The sequence below is a fragment of the Tachysurus fulvidraco genome, chromosome 20 (genome assembly GCF_022655615.1).
Source record: "Tachysurus fulvidraco isolate hzauxx_2018 chromosome 20, HZAU_PFXX_2.0, whole genome shotgun sequence".
NCBI lineage: Eukaryota > Metazoa > Chordata > Actinopteri > Siluriformes > Bagridae > Tachysurus > Tachysurus fulvidraco.
The window spans coordinates 5411329-5432863 of NC_062537.1; the positions used below are offsets into that span (position 1 = coordinate 5411329).

At 43.6% G+C, this 21535-nt stretch overlaps 1 protein-coding gene across 2 annotated transcripts in view; it reads right to left on the minus strand.

The window, feature by feature from the left end:
• The window catches only part of zswim6 (zinc finger, SWIM-type containing 6), a 55580-nt gene extending 38613 nt beyond the window's left edge, over nucleotides 1–16967 (minus strand). For both annotated transcript variants that reach the window (XM_027139407.2, XM_027139406.2), the window contains exon 1: nucleotides 16456–16967. In XM_027139407.2, the coding sequence (XP_026995208.1) occupies nucleotides 16456–16876 (421 nt within the window). In that variant the 5' untranslated portion in view covers nucleotides 16877–16967. The remainder of the gene's footprint in view (nucleotides 1–16455) is intronic.
• Between the last annotated feature and the right edge of the window lie 4568 nt (nucleotides 16968–21535).

Below are 21535 nucleotides of genomic sequence, written 5' to 3' on the forward strand. Positions count from 1 at the left end.
AGTAACAATAGACCCCATAACCCCCTCCCACCCCGAGCTTCCATCTCACCCCGAAGCCAACTCTGGCTCCCCTCCCAGCTACGTTGTGTAGGGTTCGATGTGAAGGGTTAGGTGTGCAGTGTGAGGTAGGTGTAAGCTCACCCTCAATGGAGAACCCAATCACTGTCTAGGATGCTGAGACAAGCCCCAGGAGGGGTAAGAAGGACTTTTATAGATCGTACAACAAAAGGCACCTCCAGCCCTTCTTTCCAGGGATTTTATATACAACACCTCAAAGAAGCGCTCTGAGCCTCCGTGGCTCAACAGCCAATAACACAGGAGAGGAGAATTCTCTGTAGACGACAACAATGCGAGGAGGAAGGGAGGCACCAGTAGGCAAGCAAGCAAGCAAATTAGGTCAATGAGGATATCCCCCAAACTGGGCCAATTGAAGCCTGTCATACGTAATCTCCAACTGCTCAACAAAGCATGAGGAGACAAAAAAAAAACACAAAGGGGGGTTATGGGGTGGAAACTGATTGGGCTTGTGTACAGATCTTGCACTTTTCCAGGCACTAATTAACAATCTTCTCTTGCGCTCACAGAAATTACTCTCTGAACATACAGATGGAGCTGTTATCCAAGAACCGGCAGACAGCGACACAATCCTCACAACAATCAAAGCACTTTTACTGCCCAAGCTCTTCCAAGCACACAAAAAAGACCTCTGGTGACACTTTAAGTCTAATTGTGACCATTCTCGCTTTGTCTAAGTCCTGCCAACAATGATGTGTTGCCAGCACCATTACACAGAGGTGCTTTAAAAAAGTGGAGAGCTCCGTCAGTTCGTGAAAATAACCGCACGCTTGGCATTATGGAAGAGCAGACCCTTGGCGTTAGTCAAATAAAAAAAAGGTTACAATCTCTTTGCTGTTGGCCAGTAAACTGGTTTTTGTTGTCGCTGTGCGTCAGGTGACAACCCAAGGCTCCAACCTAATCTGACAGTATGTGGCCAAGATGTTTTTTAGGGGTAGAAGATCCCAAACTGCGAACTTGGTTTAAAAAAAAAAAAAAAAGTCACGGAGATTTGCTCCTTAAGTAAATATTACGCCACGTATATGTTGAAAGAAAATGCACGAATTTTGAATATAACAATCAGCATGATTATAATGGACTTATCATTTATATAGCGTTATAGTTATCGTCCTCACTATCGCATTTAACGCCTTAATTATCCTTCCGAGCCGTGATACAAAAACGTAGGACTCCTTGCATCTGATCCTTGTTATTAAGAGAATTCACTACATCAGACTGTGTATTCAGAAACAGTAGCCTGGACTGGTGAACAAAACTTTTCTGGGAAGCGAGGAATTAGCTGATTAAATAGTCATTCCCTCAAATGCAGTCGTATACATGAGGACTTGATTCAAAGTGCCCACATGTGACGCTGCTTGCAACACAAACGACCACAAATAAGACGTGACGTCACCCAGAGTTTCAATCTCTTACACATCTGGCTGTTCATTCCGGTCTTCGGTGGTACAGTCAGAGCCATACACAGAGATATGCAGAGTAATCCCCTTTTTTTTTGGGTACGGGGTAATGAATTTCCGCCAATATGTTTAAACATATTTACTCCCCCACCATTCCCTGTAAACCACATCACTCACTATTCAGAGTAGATGTAGAAAATGTTTACCTGTTTGGAGATACAGACAATCTGATTGCTCAGTAGGGCACTTTACTGAAGTGCTCTGCAGTTTGGATTTGGAAAGAACGTGCGGGTTTGATTGCGGCTAGATTTTAAATTGAGCGATAACGCGATGGCTTAAATGTCGTTTTAAGCGACAGTACGGCGTGTGTTAGGGAGAACGAGCTAATTAGCTACTACAACAGAACACGCACTACATAACGTGGCCCAGTTACGGCAGTGTCTTCCTGGTGTTTACACATACCTCGTGGGGGGAAAAAAGCTTAGCTAGTGCATAGACTTATTGTGTTGGGCAAGTAGTGCAAACATGCACATGGAGTTGGGTGGGTTTGTTGTGTGTAACGCTACATACCTTGCACCCTGTAGTTTTATATACGCACACCTACATACATACACACGCACACACACACACACACACACACACATGCGCAGACACACACAGACATGTACTAATTCAAATCCTTCCTATTAATTCAGCATACCGATGTTTCCAATTTGAATAATATTCACTGTGACGACATCAGCATCTTCAGCTGGACCTATTCACAGGATCCCTGTACGTATTAGCCAGATCAAATTATTACAGAACCCGATCCCAGATTTGTTTTAGAAACTGATAGTCCTTTCAATACAGACAGTGGTTCATATTTCCATTAAAAAAAAACAAAAAAAACGATGCACGCAAAACACTCTGGGAGGTGCACTCATCCTCGTCGGTTGTGTTTTAATGCCACTTCTCGAAAGAATGGATTTCAGTTTGTGTTTCTTACTCGGTGGCTTTCATTAAATGGCTGAGCAAGACAGATTTTTTAACCTTTTGCGATGACAGCTCACTTTATTCTCTTTAAACATTGCTGACAGAAAATGATTCCAAGGCCTCAGAGGAACATGTGAGACTTTTCACACCTCCCCCTCCTCTGTCTAAACAACCCTGCAGAACAGGGCTGCACTCAAAACAACCATCCAAATTAACCACATACCCCAACTGGCTTTTTTTTTTGTACCAAAGAATAGAAAAATAGTTATTTTACTTGATAAATTTTGGTCCTGCGCACATCCATGAGCAACAGCTAAACGGGCAAAAGGCTCCCGTGTATCAGTCGATGCAGGACTAGACTAGTCCACAGTGGTGGTGCTTTGACGCGGCGCTCGGGTGGTGCATCGTCAAGCCTTTCGCCTTTAGACCCCCCGAATTCTTTCACACAGTGGAGCCGGCATCACAATGAGTAAACCAAGCTACACTCCTCTTGCCATGGCAACACTCATTCAGTTCCTGTTCAATTAATAAATAAATAAAAAAGAGAGAGAGAGAGGCCAGGCCTTGAGGCATGTAAATGACCAGGATGGGGGTGAAAACTCCTCGAATGGGGCTGAAGAGGGCAACAATGACAGAGAGGAGGGACAGAGAAAAGTGCTGACGCATCAGCAGATCTCGGCTCGGTCTCAAGCTCAGACAGTGATCTATATGCAGGAACGCACACTGGGCCAGGCCTCCTCTCTTGACACATTCATATTTAGCCCCTCTCTTGCTGATAGTGGAGAAAGAAGAAAAAAAAAAGGGGCTAAATCTGTGCTTCTGACCTCCCCCTTCTGGCCTGGGAGTACAAGGGGGAGGGGAATCCAGTCTGCGGTTGGCCTGGGACTCCATTCCATTTTGTTATCAGAGGTATGGGGACGCTGGTGCCAGCGCTATCATAGCCCCCAGATCTGCTGACGTACCAGTTTATCACCACTACATGTGGTCATCTTACAGTTAAAGAGCAGATCTGATTGGATGAAGTTGCACAAAACTGGCGACCCACAACGACCCACCCACCCACCCACCCACACACACACACACACAAAAGCATGTCAACAAACAGGGAGCCTGGCTCCAAACTCTCACTGAGGCTGTATACAATGCCTCCAAAGAAACAGAGAGAAACACACACTCAACCTTGAATTTCAAAAGCCTCTTTTCCTCTCTTTTGACCATCAAGGACACAAGCTTGGAGGGAGACTTGATGATAGTGCTCGAGCTTTTTTGGCTGAAGGTAACACAGACAGCTGAAAAAGAGGAAAGGAGGAGGGAATGGAGAAGGACTACACAATGCGTTCAGAGCCGTAGCTCTCATAAGAGCACAGTTCTAATTAGAGAACAATCTTGATTTTCACAAGATTTTGCCCAAATAAATATTAACAATTCCTCTAAAAGTCAGATATTTTTTTTGTAGATTTATTGCCTACCAGAATGGAGATGGGGGAAAAAAAAAAAACAAATACACTGCCAATGGATTTATGAAATAAAACCATATTCATACAACCGTTTAGGGGCGGGAGGGTAATTAAATACAGTCTTGATCAAATTTGCCACATAAACAGCTAGTAGCAATTGATCAACCTCAAGCATATGGCTCTCTGCTTTGTTCAGCTCAAAAACGAACGCAAGCACCAGTGTCTGTCTGCCTGCTTTGTAAACCAAAACATGCTTAATCGAGCCGGACTAGCTCCCTTCTTTTGAAAAAGACGTTGCAAGCACCGAGGCTCTTGAAGCCAGAGAGCCACATTTGAGGCTTGGCAGGGCTTGACGTTTGAGTACTGATGTTCTATCCCCCTTCAACCCCCCACCGGCCCTCTCTCTTCCATGCTACGTTTTTCCACAAACTTCACAGTCCAAGCTGTTTGGTTCGGCAGCCCAGTGTGGCTCTCGGTCTGCCAGCAAAAACGTACACAAATAAAGACGAACAAATGCTGAAGACGACCGTCTGCTCTTTCCCACCACCATGATTAAGGAGAGGGAGAACTCATGCAGTTGACAAGATCACTACAGTATCCGGAAATAATGCAACAGGCAGGGAGTAACGTAAAGAAAAACACTGCAGAACGTAGCTTTTGTTTTGTGGCCAGAATGTGTCCAAGATTGGAAGTCTCCTCAGTGAAAAGCAGACAGAGACAGAGAGAGAAGAGACACACACACACACAGTTCAATCTCCCGTCGGTCTCAACGGGCAACGTTCCCTCTGAACTCAGCACTGGGACGTTTTAAAGGCTCCCAAGTTTACTTTGGTTTGTGTAGAGAGAAGAGCCTCTCTGTGCATGTGAACACTGTGTGCTTCCAGCTGTTCCTGCTTTCCTGCTTACTTTAAACTGCAAAAAAAAAAAACCACAGGCCGTGGCCAGGGCCTCTGGTTGTCCCCACTGACTGACGGGACAAGCTTCCCATAAGCCTCTCAGGCTCAGGTTTTGTCAGCTGTTGCCATGGCCAGCTGCAGAGGCGAACCGGGGAAAGCTGTACAATACAACACGCCACGCCACGACACAGAGAACATTTATTGTACCTCTTCCAACACTGATTGTATTCTAGAGCGAGCGGCTCTTAATGTCGAGATGCGCTATACGCCGTTTGTGCTGCTGGGAAATGAAGCTCATTGTACGTGGTTATGGCTAAACACTTAAAATAAAAATGTAAAGAGTAGGGGGTTGGTAGCGGTCCAAGAACTGGTACGATCAGAAAGAATAAAAGGGGAGCCAGAGGACAAGGAGAATTTGAAATGGAAAAAAAGGAACGTCTAAAAGGGATTGTCCGAGAGCAGAAACAGCGGGCGGGCGAAGGAACACCAGACCGAGCGCGAGATGTTTCAACAGACAGAGAATGATATGCACATCACAATCATGTTCTAAAAAGAGAAGCGTGAGGGATAAAAGGGTTACGATCGGCTGGAAGGTCGAGCCCGAACCCTCGGAGCTCAGTAATACTCAGCGGGTTTGAGAGGCTATACTCCTGTGAGATTGCAGAGGCAAGCCCTCTAACCTTACTCCCTCACAGATCAGAGGGAAAGAGCCTCCCAACTCCTGCACTTTGGGGTTAACAGGCAGAACTAAGACCATATGAATATTAATCCACTAGCCTGCGCAGGACTTAGCGTCGGCAAAATCTGAAAAGCAGTGGCAAAGGGGAGGGCTAGCGTCCCGTTGGAAAGCTGCTGGATCTGTTCCGACATATTAAATGTGCACAATGCGGTAAGTAAGTAAAAGACAAAAAAAACCACATACGATTACACAACAAAGTCAAATGGGTAGCAGAATACTACGCTGAAGAAACGCCGGAGCGTGAAAACAGGCAGGCAGAAGTCATAACCTCACCCTAGTATCTCGATGTCAAAAATCTGGTATGTTTTTATTTCCCGAGGCAAGCTTTTTTGTGGTGCATGCGAAGAGCTGGTTGTCATTTGGGAGACCCCCTGCTCTGCTACACCTGCACCAATAAGGTCCTGCATGAAGGTGGACAAATAAAGCAGTCTGCCTGCTTTTTCAACAGGATAGATAAGCTCAATCCCCCGACCTCTGAACTCACAACTGAACAGGTGCACAGGAACTCCATAAACATAGTAAACACAAGAACAATCCCTGCAAACAGCAGGCCATACTCAATCACCTGGATGGCAGCAGAGAGTGACCTAATGTCAGGCAGGTCTAGCTTAGACACCACCATCGCTTCTGTAGCAGTAGATCAGCAGCACAAGGAACAAAATCCCTTTCAAAGGGCGATATGACGACAAGAACTGAAGAATTATCGCTGCGTATACGTCCGTGATTGGCTACATATGCTCCATGAAAGGAAGTAATGTAAAAAAGAAAGCAAGTAATAAGCAATATACAAGCCTTATGTTCTAAAGTAGAAGCCTGTGGTGCACATATGCTCTCACTTGGGCTAATCAAAGACGGCCATTTCTCAGCTGCCTGTAGAGGTTAATGGCCAAGGGCTGAGTATGGAGGATACAGAGCTGAGTGCAGCAAAGTGCATTTCTGTCTAAGGGAAGTGGCTTATGGCTTCGTACCATCTGGAACGGCCTACCCGCATAGCGGGACCAGGCCCAAGACGCATCTGGAGTCATTGGCAGGAATGGCATGCGACAAGCGGCTGTGCCAAGGCCTCATTGTGCCCACTGAAACATGGAACGATGGCAGTGGGATGGCACAGCCTGCCAGCCTCCAGAGCTGGTCCACCTCAGCTGCACGAGTGAAATGCTGCACACCTCCAAGGTTTACAACCAAAAATACCGTCTGATACAAACTCCAGACAAAGCTGGCCCCTACCACTGTGACACAAAAGAGGGATGAACTGGTGCCAAACCCCACCCCAGCCCACCCCAGCCTCCACCTCCCCCATGCAAAATGTTGGCGAGAAGAGCAGAGCTAGCCAGCCATGTGCACGTCAGACCTGATTCTCAGCTAGGGATCGGCGCCGGAGGCACAAATGGCTGCTTCCCAAACGCCAGTGTAAGACAAAGAGGAGCTGCTCTTAGACATGCATAGGCATGGCCACGGGGGCCCAAGCACCATATTCAATAACACATGCTTTGCAGAGCACAAGTAAATATTGAGATATAGATTAGTACAAATAAATGCTTTTAGGCCCATGATATAATAAGAAAACGGGTTCCTCACTCACGCAGCCCCAAGGTGCCATTCAGAGGACATACACAAACAGCTCCGTCAATCTGAATGTGTGTCACAGAGACAGCTAGAGCCTGGAGAGATCCTTCAGGCCCTGACCCCCTGTGTGCCGATCTCTGTTTATCTCCAGCTCTTCCCTTCTCTGAGCCTCTGGCCTTGCATATAGAGCCATACACACCAGCTGGGGTATGAGGGCTGCTGACTGGTCAACATCATTACGCACACATTGCAGAGTAAAGCAACATGGTGAGCTGGGGGGTGGGAGCTCAGGCAGGTGTTTACATGGTTAAATTAAGTCACAGATGAGAAACGATAAAATAATATGTCTGGGATTGTTTGGGGATCATTATTATTATTATTTTTTTTTTTTAAATTGACCCATTTATCTGGTGCTCAGGTCGTCCAGGATCGTAAAGGATATCTCACTTTATTAAAAACGCCAGCTAGGTAATTTTATCCATAACCTGACTGCAGGCTACACAGTGCCACAAGCCGGCTCAGTGTAATACTCTGTTCTTGTGATAAACAAGGAGGTGATGATACTTCAGCAATGTAAATGCCCGTCTCCGCTGTCTGTCTGCGTGTGTGTGTGTGTGTGTGTGTGTGTGTGTGTGTGTGCGTTCCCGTGTGTGTGAGAGAGAACTCACGGCTGGCACGGACCGCTGACAGAGTTTTTAAAAGCCGCTCGGCAGACTTAACGAAGTCGAGTGCGATGCCAGTGTGGCTGTGTGATCCACGACCACAACCCCATTTCCCCCTCTAACCCGACACACTTTACTTCTCTGTCTGAGAGGATTAGAGAAATGCCTATAGTGTACTTCCAAAAAAAAAAAAAAAAACATTTTTTTTTCCTGTGCGTGTTTTAAAGGAAACATGGATCTGTGAGATACCGTTTCGGGCTTTTTCCGTTTTCATCCAGCAAAACCAGTTTGAGGGATCAGGCGAGTCTCTCGAAAACTGCCTCTGAGCAGCTGACTCAGCAGCCCAGTTCTGTAGGAAGCTGTTGGTGGTTATAGTGCGATTGCTTGCAAGAGTAGAAGAACATATTCTGTTACATGACTAATTCTGAGACAAAGACCGGTCTGCGTAACTGATTTCAGGGTGACTCACCGTCGTTTCGTTTACCGTCAAAGGCGTAACGGAATTGATCTTTTAAATAGCCTAGAGTTCGCTAATGAGCAAGCAGATAGCATTCAAATGTGGAGAAGTGGCCAGTAATATTAAGGGTCTTAAAATAACTGGTGATTTGGTTACTTTTTGAATGAAAGAATTACATTACATTACATTCGAGCTAGTCCTGGAGTTGCGTCGTTGTTCCTATTCATTTCTGAGCGTCTATAAGCCCGTGCAGGGAGAGGCCTCTTCCTCTCTCCTCCCACAGCTTTCGCAGATAGAATTATGCTCACTATTAAAGCTCGGCTCCACTCTGCTTTTTTTTCCTCCAAGCGATGTCAATACCGCTGCTCTCTCTGCACTAAATTAATCACCATAGCCCATTCTCACGGTGCTAAATATGTCATTTATGGCATATTCTTTCTTACTACGGAAGAAGGCTGGGCAATCTATCCATCTTGCTTATACCTCCATAAATCTTGATTGGTTTGGGCTTCGCCTGCAAATCGACACCGACGCCGCCGCGTTCCCGTTCCAAAGAAATAAAAATGATAAAGGCGCATCACATCTTTCTCTGGGAAAAAAATACGCAAATATTTGAATTGAATAAAATGTGCCGTTGTGGGAGCTTGCATATAGAAACAATATTTTTATAGATTTTTTTTTTCTATATTTTTTTTAAGCTACAGCTGAATGACCGTATTAATACAGTTCAAATGCAGTGTAAAGCGTTATGCAAAAACCAAACATTTATTTATTAAGTACAGCGCAAGCGAGATGTTAACTGTAAAAAGGTATAAACTCATGAACTAAAACAAAAAAAAAAAAGGAACTGGGCAAGTAGTATGCTGTGATGTCAAAAAATTATTATTATTTTTTTAAATCATAACACGTTTCCATCTGGATTTGGAGGAAAAAACTCACTAGAGAAAGAAGAAATAAGGAGAAATTTTTCCAACATGCCATATATATATATATATATATATATATATATATATATATATATATATATATATATATATATATATATATATATATATATATATATATATATTACATCTATACACAACTACAGCTATAAATACAAACTCCAACTAATCCACAGTGTTCCTGGGAAAGGCTCCGGATTCAAAGCAGTTACTAAATACGGACGAATGTGAATCGAGTCGTCTGTGGAAGTGTGAACGCATCTGCTACCTTCTGAACTGTGTAACAGAGCCCTTTTCATACATGTTGGTACTTTAGGGTGTAAGAGTTTGTGTGTTTGAGAAAAGTAGGCTCGGTGTTTTGGGAACTTCCCACTTCTTCCACATGCATTGCCATCAACAGCACGGCACGGGCTCGGGCTCGGCGCCTCCTCCAGCTGCTAGTGTGTCAAACACGTGGGGCAGATTCCCAGACATTTATCAGCACGCTTAAAGTGAACCTGTCTCTGAACCTGTTTCCCTTCAAGCTCTTCTGGTTCTCGCAATTCGTTTCTTTAGCCAGGTGGTTTCGAAGGGCGAGACTGTGGCTGGAGGCGAGGGAACAATGCAGCGTGATGGCAGGCACGACAACATTGCGGGCCTGTGCGAGCATGCGGCATGCTTTTGTTTACTTTAACCCTCATGCTCTCTGGCATGTTCTGACCAAATGTGATCCATTTAAAAAAAATGTTTAAACAAATGTACACACACACACACACACACACACACACACACAGATTGAGAAAACAACCAAAAGCCACTATTCAGAGCTCAGGGTTCACCCAGGAACACTGGTGCTGTGAGGCATCACCACTACACACTGTTCCACCCTTCAATAATAAAAAGTTTAGAAGCTCTATCCAACGTGCTGGTATGAGGAGGAGCGTGAGCAACAAGTTGTTTAGCGGTCTCGTCCGGAAAAGCACAGCTGGGTTAACCACCCTCATACAATAGAGAAGAAAAACAGAAAGAAAAAAGGGAAATAACTCCCCCGGTGTTGCCTTCAGCAACCAGCGAGCGCCGTCAAACATGCACACACTCAGCCAGCTCTTCTTTTTTTATCGCGTTCTGGGCTGGACATTTTGACGCTGCAGTTCACATGGGGACTTTGCAGGGCCTGTTCCATCAGCTCCCCTTAAAGGACTTGGGTGCAAGTTGACGCCAGCTGCAGGCTGTGTGCCCAGCAATGTGCGGGCCTCTAAGAATGAGCTTTGAAGAACTTCAGCCATGTGCAAAGCGTCCGTCACGGACTGGCATCCCGAGCTGTGATAACGCAAGCGGCTTCGAAAATGCTTTCCTAGACTCTGCAACCTCTTTTTCTTCCCCTCTCTTCAGAGAATCGTCAGAGAAAAGTGCGGCACACCAATCAAACAGAAGCGTAATCTAGAGCTCCTTACGAGCAATACTTAGCCATTAATGTGAACTTAAAGGTCTCATTCATCACAGTGCCGTTTCCAGGTCTCCGCCACAGCTCGGATAATGAAGATGGATCGGGTCCTCGGCATACCCTGCCGAGGCGCCGGGAGTGCATAGAAAGAACAGAATAAATAATCAGGCCCTTATTAAATCTCTTTATTCACGATATACAGAGCATGAAGTGGCATGACCAAGAGCTTACTTTCTACTGGTTTGGGGCCCGTTCCTGCGCGGGACGAGCTGGTACAGTGCGTCATCACGCGTCAGGGGTCCGCCTGAGAGGCTGCGCCGCTGCCAGCAACTAGTTGTAGTCTGGATTACGGACAAGGCTGACAAAGCTGCAATATGGCCTTTAAGGTAATTCTGAGTATTCAGGGCCACTGCTCGGCTTCTAGATAACCGGGTCGTTGCGTTCTGGCCTTTTACAGCTCTCAGTGCCGTATGGACCTGCGGTGAGCCCTGATGTTCGCTCCTTTACGCAGGCCAGAATGGCAGCTGGCTAAACTGTGCGTTTTAAAAAAAAAATACAAGAGGTGAGTCCTCGCTGAGGAAAGGTAAGCCTGCTTTTCCCTACCCCCACATCCCCATCGTGTCTCTTTTTCTCTCTCTCCTACCCCTCCTCTTACCCTCGATGAAGGTTAATGGCATGAGGGTACAAGGCTGAATACCGATCAGGCAAAGATGGATGGAAAGCTGGAGGAAAACAATCCCGCAGGTCTGGAGTCTAGAGATTAACTAAATATTAACTAACCAAAAAACCCATACAGCTGCTGCCCTTAAAGCAATTACACACACTCCCCATGTCTTCCTTCCTCAAATATCCCTTTATAACAACAACAACAAGCTGTTAATAATATCTGGGTTCCCCCCCTTGTCCACAAGCACAGGAGCAAATATATGTAAAGGAAGAAGAAGAAGAAGAAGAAGAAGCCCTCCATTTAAAGAGGGAGTAGAACAAGCGAGAGCCAGAAAATACAAATCTGTCTCCTGAGTGGAAGCAGACTATGACCTGGAAAATACCTAAGCAGGACGGCAAGATTTCCAGGGGCATCAGTCAGTGAGGAAATATTTCAACCCATTTCCTATAAACCACAACCACCCGATCTACCAAATCATAAAATAAAAAAAAAGCGAAAAAAAAAAAAAAAAAAAGTTGAACATTTTCCTCCTAGTGCGAGGAGATCATGAATCCTTCACTTTGTTGCTTTGGAAATATTTAAAAACAAAAATCAGATTCATAAGCCTAATGCGTACGAGGCGAATTATTCGGCGCTTAGGCTCGCGCACAAGAGCGCCGATAAAAACTGATTGGACGAGACAGAAGATAGATCGACTTTCCATTTGCATTTCAAATGCTGCTGATAAACATGACGATCAGAGAAATGAAAAGTGAGAAGAAAGAATGATGAAAAAAATAAAAATTATCAAAAGGTTCTGTCCAATAAGCAATATTCATCGCTTGCTGCCCTGCAGCCCTACAATCTTTCTTTTGGAAGACATAGATCATCCATAGACAGAGGGAAGAGAGAGAGAGAGAGAGAGACTTCCTTCACAAATCACAAATAAAATCATCTTCGCTTGGTGTCTTCCATCATCTTTATTCATCGGTCACAAACTTACCAAAATCTCACAGCTTCAATAGACACAGAAAGAAAGTGCTGCATGATGTACGTGGTTACGTGCCTTAGAACACAAGACAACGTGAAACTGTCCGTTGCTGTTTTTTACGTTTGATGTCACGGCGTCAAAAAAAAAAGCGGAACATTAGATCTGACACCAGCATATGGACAGACGGAACGCATTACGGTCAGCGTTCCATATGTATCTTTAAACCCGAGAACAAAGAAGTCGACTTGGGATTAATGGCTGTTTACAGAGCCCAGAGGCTGAAAGATGCCGTAAATCAAAAAAAAAAAAAACATTGAGGTTAGAACTGTTGCCTAAATCCTTAAAAAAACAAAACAAAAAAAAAACTCGAGTTGGAGTTGATCATCTCTGTTCTGGTGTCAGTAGGTGATCAACAATGGCATGGTCTTGGGTCATAAGGTCACTGGATTGGTCAATTCCCAAAACCCCCAAAACTGACGCTTCACTGATGCCTCTTCTCAAAAAAAAAAAACCCTGGTCTGATGGTCTGTACAGCATTGTGCATAAAGAAGGCACTCTAAAGGAAAATCGCTCCAGCCTCTCGACTTACTTGACATATGAGGTCACAGCACTCGGACTGAAGTGCCGGTGGAAATTACCATACTGTGGAATATTAGCGCTCTGAAGGGAAAAGGGCAAAAACAAATTGCTCTTGCACGCCAGGAGGCATTTCTACTGCTTAGTGCACAGTTCTTTAATGCCACACCAGACAAAGGGACTGGTGGCCGAAATCTGGTGGACCGACGCAGGACCGTGGCCCAGCAAAACCTTCCTCTGCATTTCAGAACTCTCATTCTAATGCCGTCTCTATTATTTATTCATCAGCCGAGAGAGATTTCGGCATTTTTTGCAGACCCAGGCTATTTTCTGAATCAGCATGGTTTCTGGGTTATTACTCCAGAGAGTGAATCTTATTTCCAATCGGGAAGGTGGTCAGCTTTTAACCCTGTACTTAAATGATACGGTTTTTAAACGATACTTAAATGAAACGGTTTATTCCAAGCCGGTGGCTTTTCGCAAAAAAAGAAAAAACCTCAAAACGCGGTGGCCGATTTTGGAGACGTCTTAAAACCAGACGTTTTCGACTAACTTCCTTTGAAACAGCATCCCGATGCAACATTTAAGCTACAGAGGTAAAATTCCTCACTTCCACATAGGAAATGTCAGAAATGTCAACGTGCAAATCCCCCACAACAAACACACACACACACACTTAATTCGATATGTACAGAATGCTCATGTGCACACAAGCCCAATCTCTCAGAGGTCATGTGTCTTTTTTCTTTTTTCCACCCCCTCAATCTCCCCTTACATTAGATTAATTAAAATGTCAATCATTCAATGGTGATAAATAACTACAAGCCCTTGTTAAGAAAGTGAATTACAATCTGCGTATCGAAATCTTTTTGACATTTACCTTTGTGGTGCACGTAGGGTTTAGATATCATTTCGATCCTGATCTTAAGCTCTTTCAGGGAAATTCATTACAGCATTGAGTATAGCATAAATGCCAGGGTTAGGATTGTAAAACTTTGGCAACTTTTGAAAAAAAAAAATCGCTGATGATATTTTGAATATTTGAGTTATAAATCAATCATGTTCAATTAAAGCACCTTTAACAAACCAAATATGCTGCAACTTAACGCTTTGCTGGATAGACTTGCAGTATTCCTACAAACTGAAAGGGAAGAGCAAGTGACATGCTATAAAAGAAGGCTGAACTTGACCTCGGTGACCCTTAGGTTTACAACGCAGCCGTCTGTCTGAGCGATCAATACGCTGGAGCGAAGCACGAACAGACATGAAAAAATTTGCACCAGTGTCAAGGACAACATCGCTGCTTTGACTAGGATAGTGAAACTGGAAGAAATACCCCAGAGGTAAAAAAGTTCGGCTCCGGAGCTAGGATGTAAATATAGCCTATCATGGCCACCTGCCAGTGCAATCGTGAAGCCGTGATATTTACAGACAAATACGTATGGAAATATATATGCCTATTTCCCTGTCACAGCCTACGCTGCTTTCTGTCACCTCCGAAATGACAAAAACAAACAGATTTCTGTCCTGCGTCGTGCCCCGGGTCTGCTAGGAGTGTCGTGTCAGGAGATTGCATCTTTTATTTATCACCTCCTTGGCTTTATTTTTGCAGCACATTCCAGAATGCAGCATGCAATCAGCCAAGAAAACCCTCCCAGTGTGCGCTCACTCTTGTCTTTTCCCATCACCACAATGCAGAACGACGAGCATGTGCGCGCACACACACACACACACACACACACACACGCACACGCACACGCACACGCACACACACACAAAAGGGATAAGGTCTTCTCACTGACAGAGAAAAGACTCTCCACACAACCTAATGAAAAACAGGGCAGAGGCGCTTGATCTTCCGAGCCGCTGATCCAGTCCAAGAGGGTCCGGGGAGGAGGCTACAGCTCAACACACACATGGGTTTGGACCTTTTGTGCGTTACTGTGAGCAGACACCCATCTTGGCTCAGGAAGAAGGGCACAAAGCCCAGATGAGGCGCCGCTCATCCATCCAGAGGAAAGGGGGGAGGAGGAGGAGAAGGAGGAATGGTCATGCAGAAAATTATGTCTGCAGATTGTATTACAATTCAAATGGACCGTAAAACGAAACGAGGTTAAAAAAAAAAACCAACAACCCTGCAACGTTTCCAAACCCGAGGACGATCAAGGCACCGGGAGCTAGTCTTGGCGACTCTAAACAAAAGCAAACCTCCTGAATCTAAGCCCACAACATATTGCACAGATGCAAAATTCTTTTCTGCAGTGCTATTTTTCAAACAAGTCTCCAATCAGTTCAGTGCCACACACACACACACACACACACACACACACACACCAATGCATCAGCTGTAAACTGACAATACAATGGCTGCGTCACAAACTACACAGTGGAGTAGGCTACAAACAGGGGACTGTTTTTCACACGCTGTTTAGGGCAGAATGCGGTTTTCTGGGACCAAGGTCCATTTAAAAAAAAAAAAGAAAGAAAGAAAGAAAAAGAGGCTCTGCAGCTTTAAATCGCCATTCCTCCCAGCCCCCTCTTTTTTTTCCTCCTTCTTCTTCTTCTTCTTCTTCTTTTCCAAATCTCTTCTATTTAACAAGCAGTGAAAAGAAATAAAAAGGCGCTTTTGTTTGCCTTTCCTTTCGCACTGTGACATAAAGCTGAAAAGACACAAACGAACATGAAAATGGGAACAAAGTGCCAGTTTCAATGGGAGAGTGGGGGAGATGCCTGACGGCTATTTGATATGCGCACTGGCTAAAATGCAAAACCAAACAGCACCAAACACTGGTTCAGGAACTAAGAAGAAGAGGAGAAAAAAAAAAAAAAACACAAACACACACAAGCTAGCTGGGCGAAATGACACAAAAACTCACAACTAAAACCGCTTCCAGTTTTATTTCGACTCCGAATTCAACTCGGAACAAAATCAAATAAAAAAAACCAAAACACACAAAAGTCAACACAATATCGCTTGTCATTTCAGTGACATTAAAATGCTAGCTAGAAGCTATCCGTCCGGTCGGAGCAGACTTGCTAAACCTCCCCCATGCCTTTCACTTCTGAAAAAATAAACACAACCACAGACAATCCGTCATAACGTCGTCTTTCACCAACTCGGGACTAACATAAAAGACACCGGGTTCGAAAGACAAAGCACTAAAGGAGTGAACCGTGCTAATAAAAACGCTCGACAGGACGCCTTTTTTCCTTTAAAAACGCACTCTATGCTACAGACTACAGTGTCATGGGCTCCACTTCCGTGCTGCTGTTTTTCTTCTGAGTAGAACAAAAAAATGCAGTAGAGGAAGATGATTTAAATATAAAGAGGCTTTAAATTATAACTCGTCGGATAAACAATTCCTTCGGAAAGGGTATAAATGATTATATTCGTGCGCTTAAAGTGTAGCAAAGAGGCGAACAATGCTATCGGGTGGTAGGAGATGTAACGTTAGCCCCTATGGGGAGATTTAAACCCGCTGTGCCCTTTGTCGTTCGTGCTCGCTTCTTTGTTCGTGCTAAACGCAATCGATTTCCTTCATTCGTGGCCGAATACATACAAAAAAAGCTGAATATGTTTATGTGGCTTACGTTTATTTGGCATTGACATGTGAATAAATGGAACGTTTTTTGCAGCTTGTTTGCACTCACCGACTTGGAGTACGTTGTCTACGCAGCCGCTCTCGAGCAGTGCGACGCCTCGACGGAAAGGCAGCCGGGTCTCATCGCTTCCTTCCCCGGCCGCGGCGGTCTCCTCGCCGCCGGTGTTGAACGAGGAATACATGCAGATTTCCCGTTCGCTCCTCGGAAAAGACCAGTACACGATCCGCCTCTGAACGGGCTCTGGGATCCGCTCGAAGCGCTCCTCCACCCTCTGAAAGGGCCATTTTTCGGCCACTTTGCGCGCTGCAATGTCCAAGAGCGACTCCGGGGTCTTGCCTGTTCCCCCTTGGGCCGAAGCCGATGTGGCGCATACTGCTCCGCCGGCCCGCAGCCCCTGTCGACACGCTGTGCTATAACCGGGTCGGCAGCAGAACCGCTTAGCTGGGGGCTGCTGCACGCGCTCCGCCATGATCTCCACTCCGCTTTAACGGCAAGAGCGGAAGTCGCTGTGCCATATAAACGGGGAATAAGGAAGGGGGGAAAAAAGGTTACGTTCGGATCGATTGTAAGCCGTGTATGGGCAACGACTCCTTATTTGGTCGAACTGGGCGGAGCCTCGATGTGTTGTCAACTGTGTACGAATCAAAATGTGAAGAGGGCGGAGCTTTCAGGACTATTCTTAAATAGTAGGCACAGGGTAAGTGTGCGGTTTCGGACTTGGACCTTTATAACACTAGATAAGAATAGAGAAGGTTTTTAAAACAGGCATTTTTCTATTTTCTTTTTGCAGTCGTTTTTTACAGACGATATTTATTTAGTGGGCGTACACAGACGTTTAAGGGTGGTGCCTATAATATAAGATCCAGCTTATGTCTAAAAAAAAACCCCAAAGCCTGAAAAGAAATATTTAAAGTGCCCCTGAAATCACAATAGAGGGTTCAGAGCTTTGTGTCATTCAATTGACACGTTATAGATTTCATTTAGAATTTATTGTTCTTATTTAAACTGTTTATGGCAATAATTTTGTCAAGATTTTTGTATTTTTATGTAAGTATTCACACACACACTCACACACACACACACTCGCTCACACACACACTCGCACACTCACACACACACACACACACACACACACACACACACACACACACACACACACTCGCTCACACACACACTCACACACACACTCACACACTCACTTACACACACACACACACACACACACACACACACACACACACACACACACACACACACACACACACACACAATCACTAACAGTACTGTGTGTACTGACTATGTATGAGAACATTGCATCTTTTTCACATTTGCACATTTCACCTGGTATTGAGCATTTTGCACATCTTCACCCATATATAAACTGTTCTTAATTTCTGTTTAATTACTGTATGTAAATTGTTCTGCGATTTCTGGAGTTCACTCCCAAGAATTTCACTCACCAAGGCAAATGTGCTGTGGTGATGTGACAATAAAAGTGACTTGACTTGACTTGACTCACTCAAACGCACACTGACTCACTCACACACGCACTCACACACAGAGAGAGAATGAGAGAGAGATTTAGAATATGAATATTGTAAATGAAATTCCTGTGATGCACACAGGGTAGTCTTTATGGTTACAGCAGCTCTTAGTTCTTAGATCCAAATGTACAGTGTGATGAATTGATTCGTCACAGTAAAAGCCATGCCACTGTAGGCTTGGAAAATATATTTCTGTTGAAAATGAATGGCTACATGTCCATTATTCTGTTGCCATGGATGCAGTTGCTAACAGCCAGGGACGTTACCTTTTTGAGGATTTAATGTATGTTTCTGCAGCAAAATCATCAGTATGTGAAATATTAGTCTGTTAATTAGCACTTGCCTTGTCAGATCAGCTAAACACCAATTAACCAATGACATACATTGTATAGTATCAAGGTTAACAGATAGGGCTACTGTCGAAGGTTATGAGGATCTCAATGTTGTCCATCTATCCTGATAGATTCCCTTTTCGCCTCAAGAAAGTATGTATGATGACAAACCTCAAAATGGTAGATTTAACTGCCTGGAAATGGTATCTAGATGTCTTTTCAATCACTGTTGAAAGTGAGGCCATGAAAAGGAGAAACATCATTTAGCCTTATGTTGCTGTAATTCTAATCAACTGTGCTGGAAAAAAAGTACAGTAAAGTCTGCATTAGTCACCAGCAATAGCTACTGTGAGCATTAATGCATCCACCATGTAAGCCTATGAAGAGATGTCCTGAAATCATCTATAAGCTTGCGATATATGGAAGTATTTTTCATTTTGATTGGCCTGATTGATTATCTTTAACGACAGCTCTTAGAGTTGTTCCAAGGACAGTGTTATATTAACACGCTTGCTAAGATATTATCATTTCTACATATGACAACTCATTCAGAAGGACAAAGCGATTAACAAAGAAAAGATATAAGTGTTGATGAAGTTTTCTGTCAGGAGGCACTTATTTAACAATAATGGCAGGAGTTTTGAATGTTGGGGCTTTTTAAGAGTCAGACCATGGAAAAGTATTCAGGACAGAGGAATTTATGCTTACTGGTTTCTTCGTAACGTGTCAAGCTGCTTTTTTGTTTTCTGCTTTCAAGAGGGAAATAATAAAAGAGGCTGGTGAGGGAATGACTGCTTATAGCTGCTATAATGAAAGTGAAAATGTGGGTGTAATCAGTCTGGTGACTGAAAGCAGGGAGAGGAGGGAGTAGAGTTTTGTGTCTGAATAATGTCTTAAAAATGACTAATGTAAAGGGGCATCCATTTTTTTTATATTCTTTAATTGGATGGAAATGTCACACAGATAAACATAACCAGTCTGCCGAGCAATAAAATCCACCATCAGTAAAATCTTTCTAAGTGAATCTACAGTATCTTTCGCTGATGGTCTGGATTGGGAATTGTCTCCTGATTCGCTGTGGTAGATTGGACTTGGTAGAAGGATTAAAGTATTTATTTATTTATTTATTTTTTAAAGATGGTTAGCCAATATGCAGTATTTGGCAGTGACATATCCCTGTTTATGCGTCAAGAAACATTCGCTTGCGTTCTCACCACCCGGCGTAAAGGCGTTATAGAACAAATGTACAAAGCAGTTACGCATGGTTTCACTTCTGTTTAGTCTAACAACGGTGGCCCAATTTTAAAGCACCTGCTTTATTGCAGGTTATCTTCATAATGCATAAAACATGGACATTTATACAGATCTCCATCATATCTGGCCAAGCGATCAGGAGTGGCCATTGATTGAACAAATCCAGGAGCTGCTAAATGTAATAACGCAGCGTAGACACTCATAATCTGTTGTTGCATTCCAACTACACAAATCTGTCTTTTGTCATGGACTGCAATTGTTTAATAAAAAAATCAATGCAAGCATATGACGAGAAAAAATAAAGCAATACTCAAAACCAATAAATGTGCCAAAGGTCATCAAACAGTCATTACCAGGTCGAAACCAAATATACAGTAGGCAAATACAAAGGCTTAGTAACAGAACAGAATAGACAGCTGGAGTGAGACATCGCTGTGACTGATCTAGATTCTTGAAAAGAGTCTAGATTCTGGAAAAGAGTGTGTGTGTGTGTGTGTGTGTGTGTGTGTGTGTGTGTGTGTGTGTGTGTGTGTGTGTGTGTGTAAATTGGTGTAATCAGAAGAGTGCTGCCTTTTTGAAAATTCCTATATTCATGAATAAATATCACACAATTTTGGTGTGAAATTAGTTTTTTATATCTTTGCACTGCACATTCAATTTCCAAATTGCTACCAAACAGTAATATCTATCTATCTATCTATCTATCTATCTATCTATCTATCTATCTATCTATCTATCTATCTATCTATCTATCTATCTATCTATCTATCTATCTAAGATATGTATGTATGTATGTGTGTATGTGTGTATGTATGTGTGTATGTGTGTATGTATGTGTGTATGTGTGTGTGTATGTGTGTATGTTTGTAACTACATGCCCATCCACACAGTAAAGACAATTTTGAGATGCTAATCAACATACAACTCATTCTTTGGACTGTGAGAAATAACCAGAGTACCTGAGTAAACCGGAGAACATGCTAACTTTATGCACACTAGGGAATCGAACCCCCAGCCCTGGAGGTGGGGTGTGTGTTGGTGTATGTGTAAAACTGAAATATGGTAATTATAACTAACGTTCTAGCACAAAAAAGGAAAAATGGAGTAAACTGCAATGAACATTTAACCAGTCAGCTGAGACGCACCAATTTTATAGTTGTCTTGAAGTATCTTGAGTATATTTGAATTGAATGGACTCTTCTTATCTGTCAATAAAATTGTTTGTTTGTTTAGTTTGTAGACAGATTTACATTTGTGTTCTGTTGCATTTTATTTCTTTGCCTTTTCTTTTCTTTCTTTTTTTTTTTTTAAAGCTGTGAATATACAAGTGAGCAACCATTTGTTGCTGCTATGGTGATCGGGCTTTACAAGATGTTAAGAAGAAGAGCACTGGCAGACAGAATGGAGAGGCATTAAAAAGGCTGCACGCAAATACAAAACCCCGAGGCGGCCCATATCCAAATCAGTAACAAAACAAGGGTCAGGCTATTTAGGCAGAATCCTGGTCTGCTCCGCAACATTTGAGAATGATTTGGCTAAGCACATCCAGGAAATGGAGAGAACATTGTTTGGCTTCATCTTCACAAGACATCAGAAGGATTGCTTGTGAATTGCTTGAGCATTGTGGCCTAAAATATTTTCAAAAGACGAGAAAAAAAATGGCAGGTAGAAATCGGTTTCATGGCGTCTTGAAGTGCAGCTCCATCTGTCAGTTAGAACACCACAAACCACTCGTCTGTCTACGGCTGTGAGGTATAACAGGGCACAGGTGGGTGTGTTTTTCAGCATTTTTCAGAAAACTTGTTGTTTAAACACAATCTATTCTGTGGGACATGACTGTAGGATATAATCTTCAGTGGATGGATAAGGCAGGAAGACCAGAGCAGGAATTTAATAGAAGTGTCGCTTGTGCCATGAGTGCAGCAGGTTAGTTAAATACATCCATTCATAAAATTCAGTAACACATTATACTGGTCAGGGTTGTGCAGGATCCAGAGC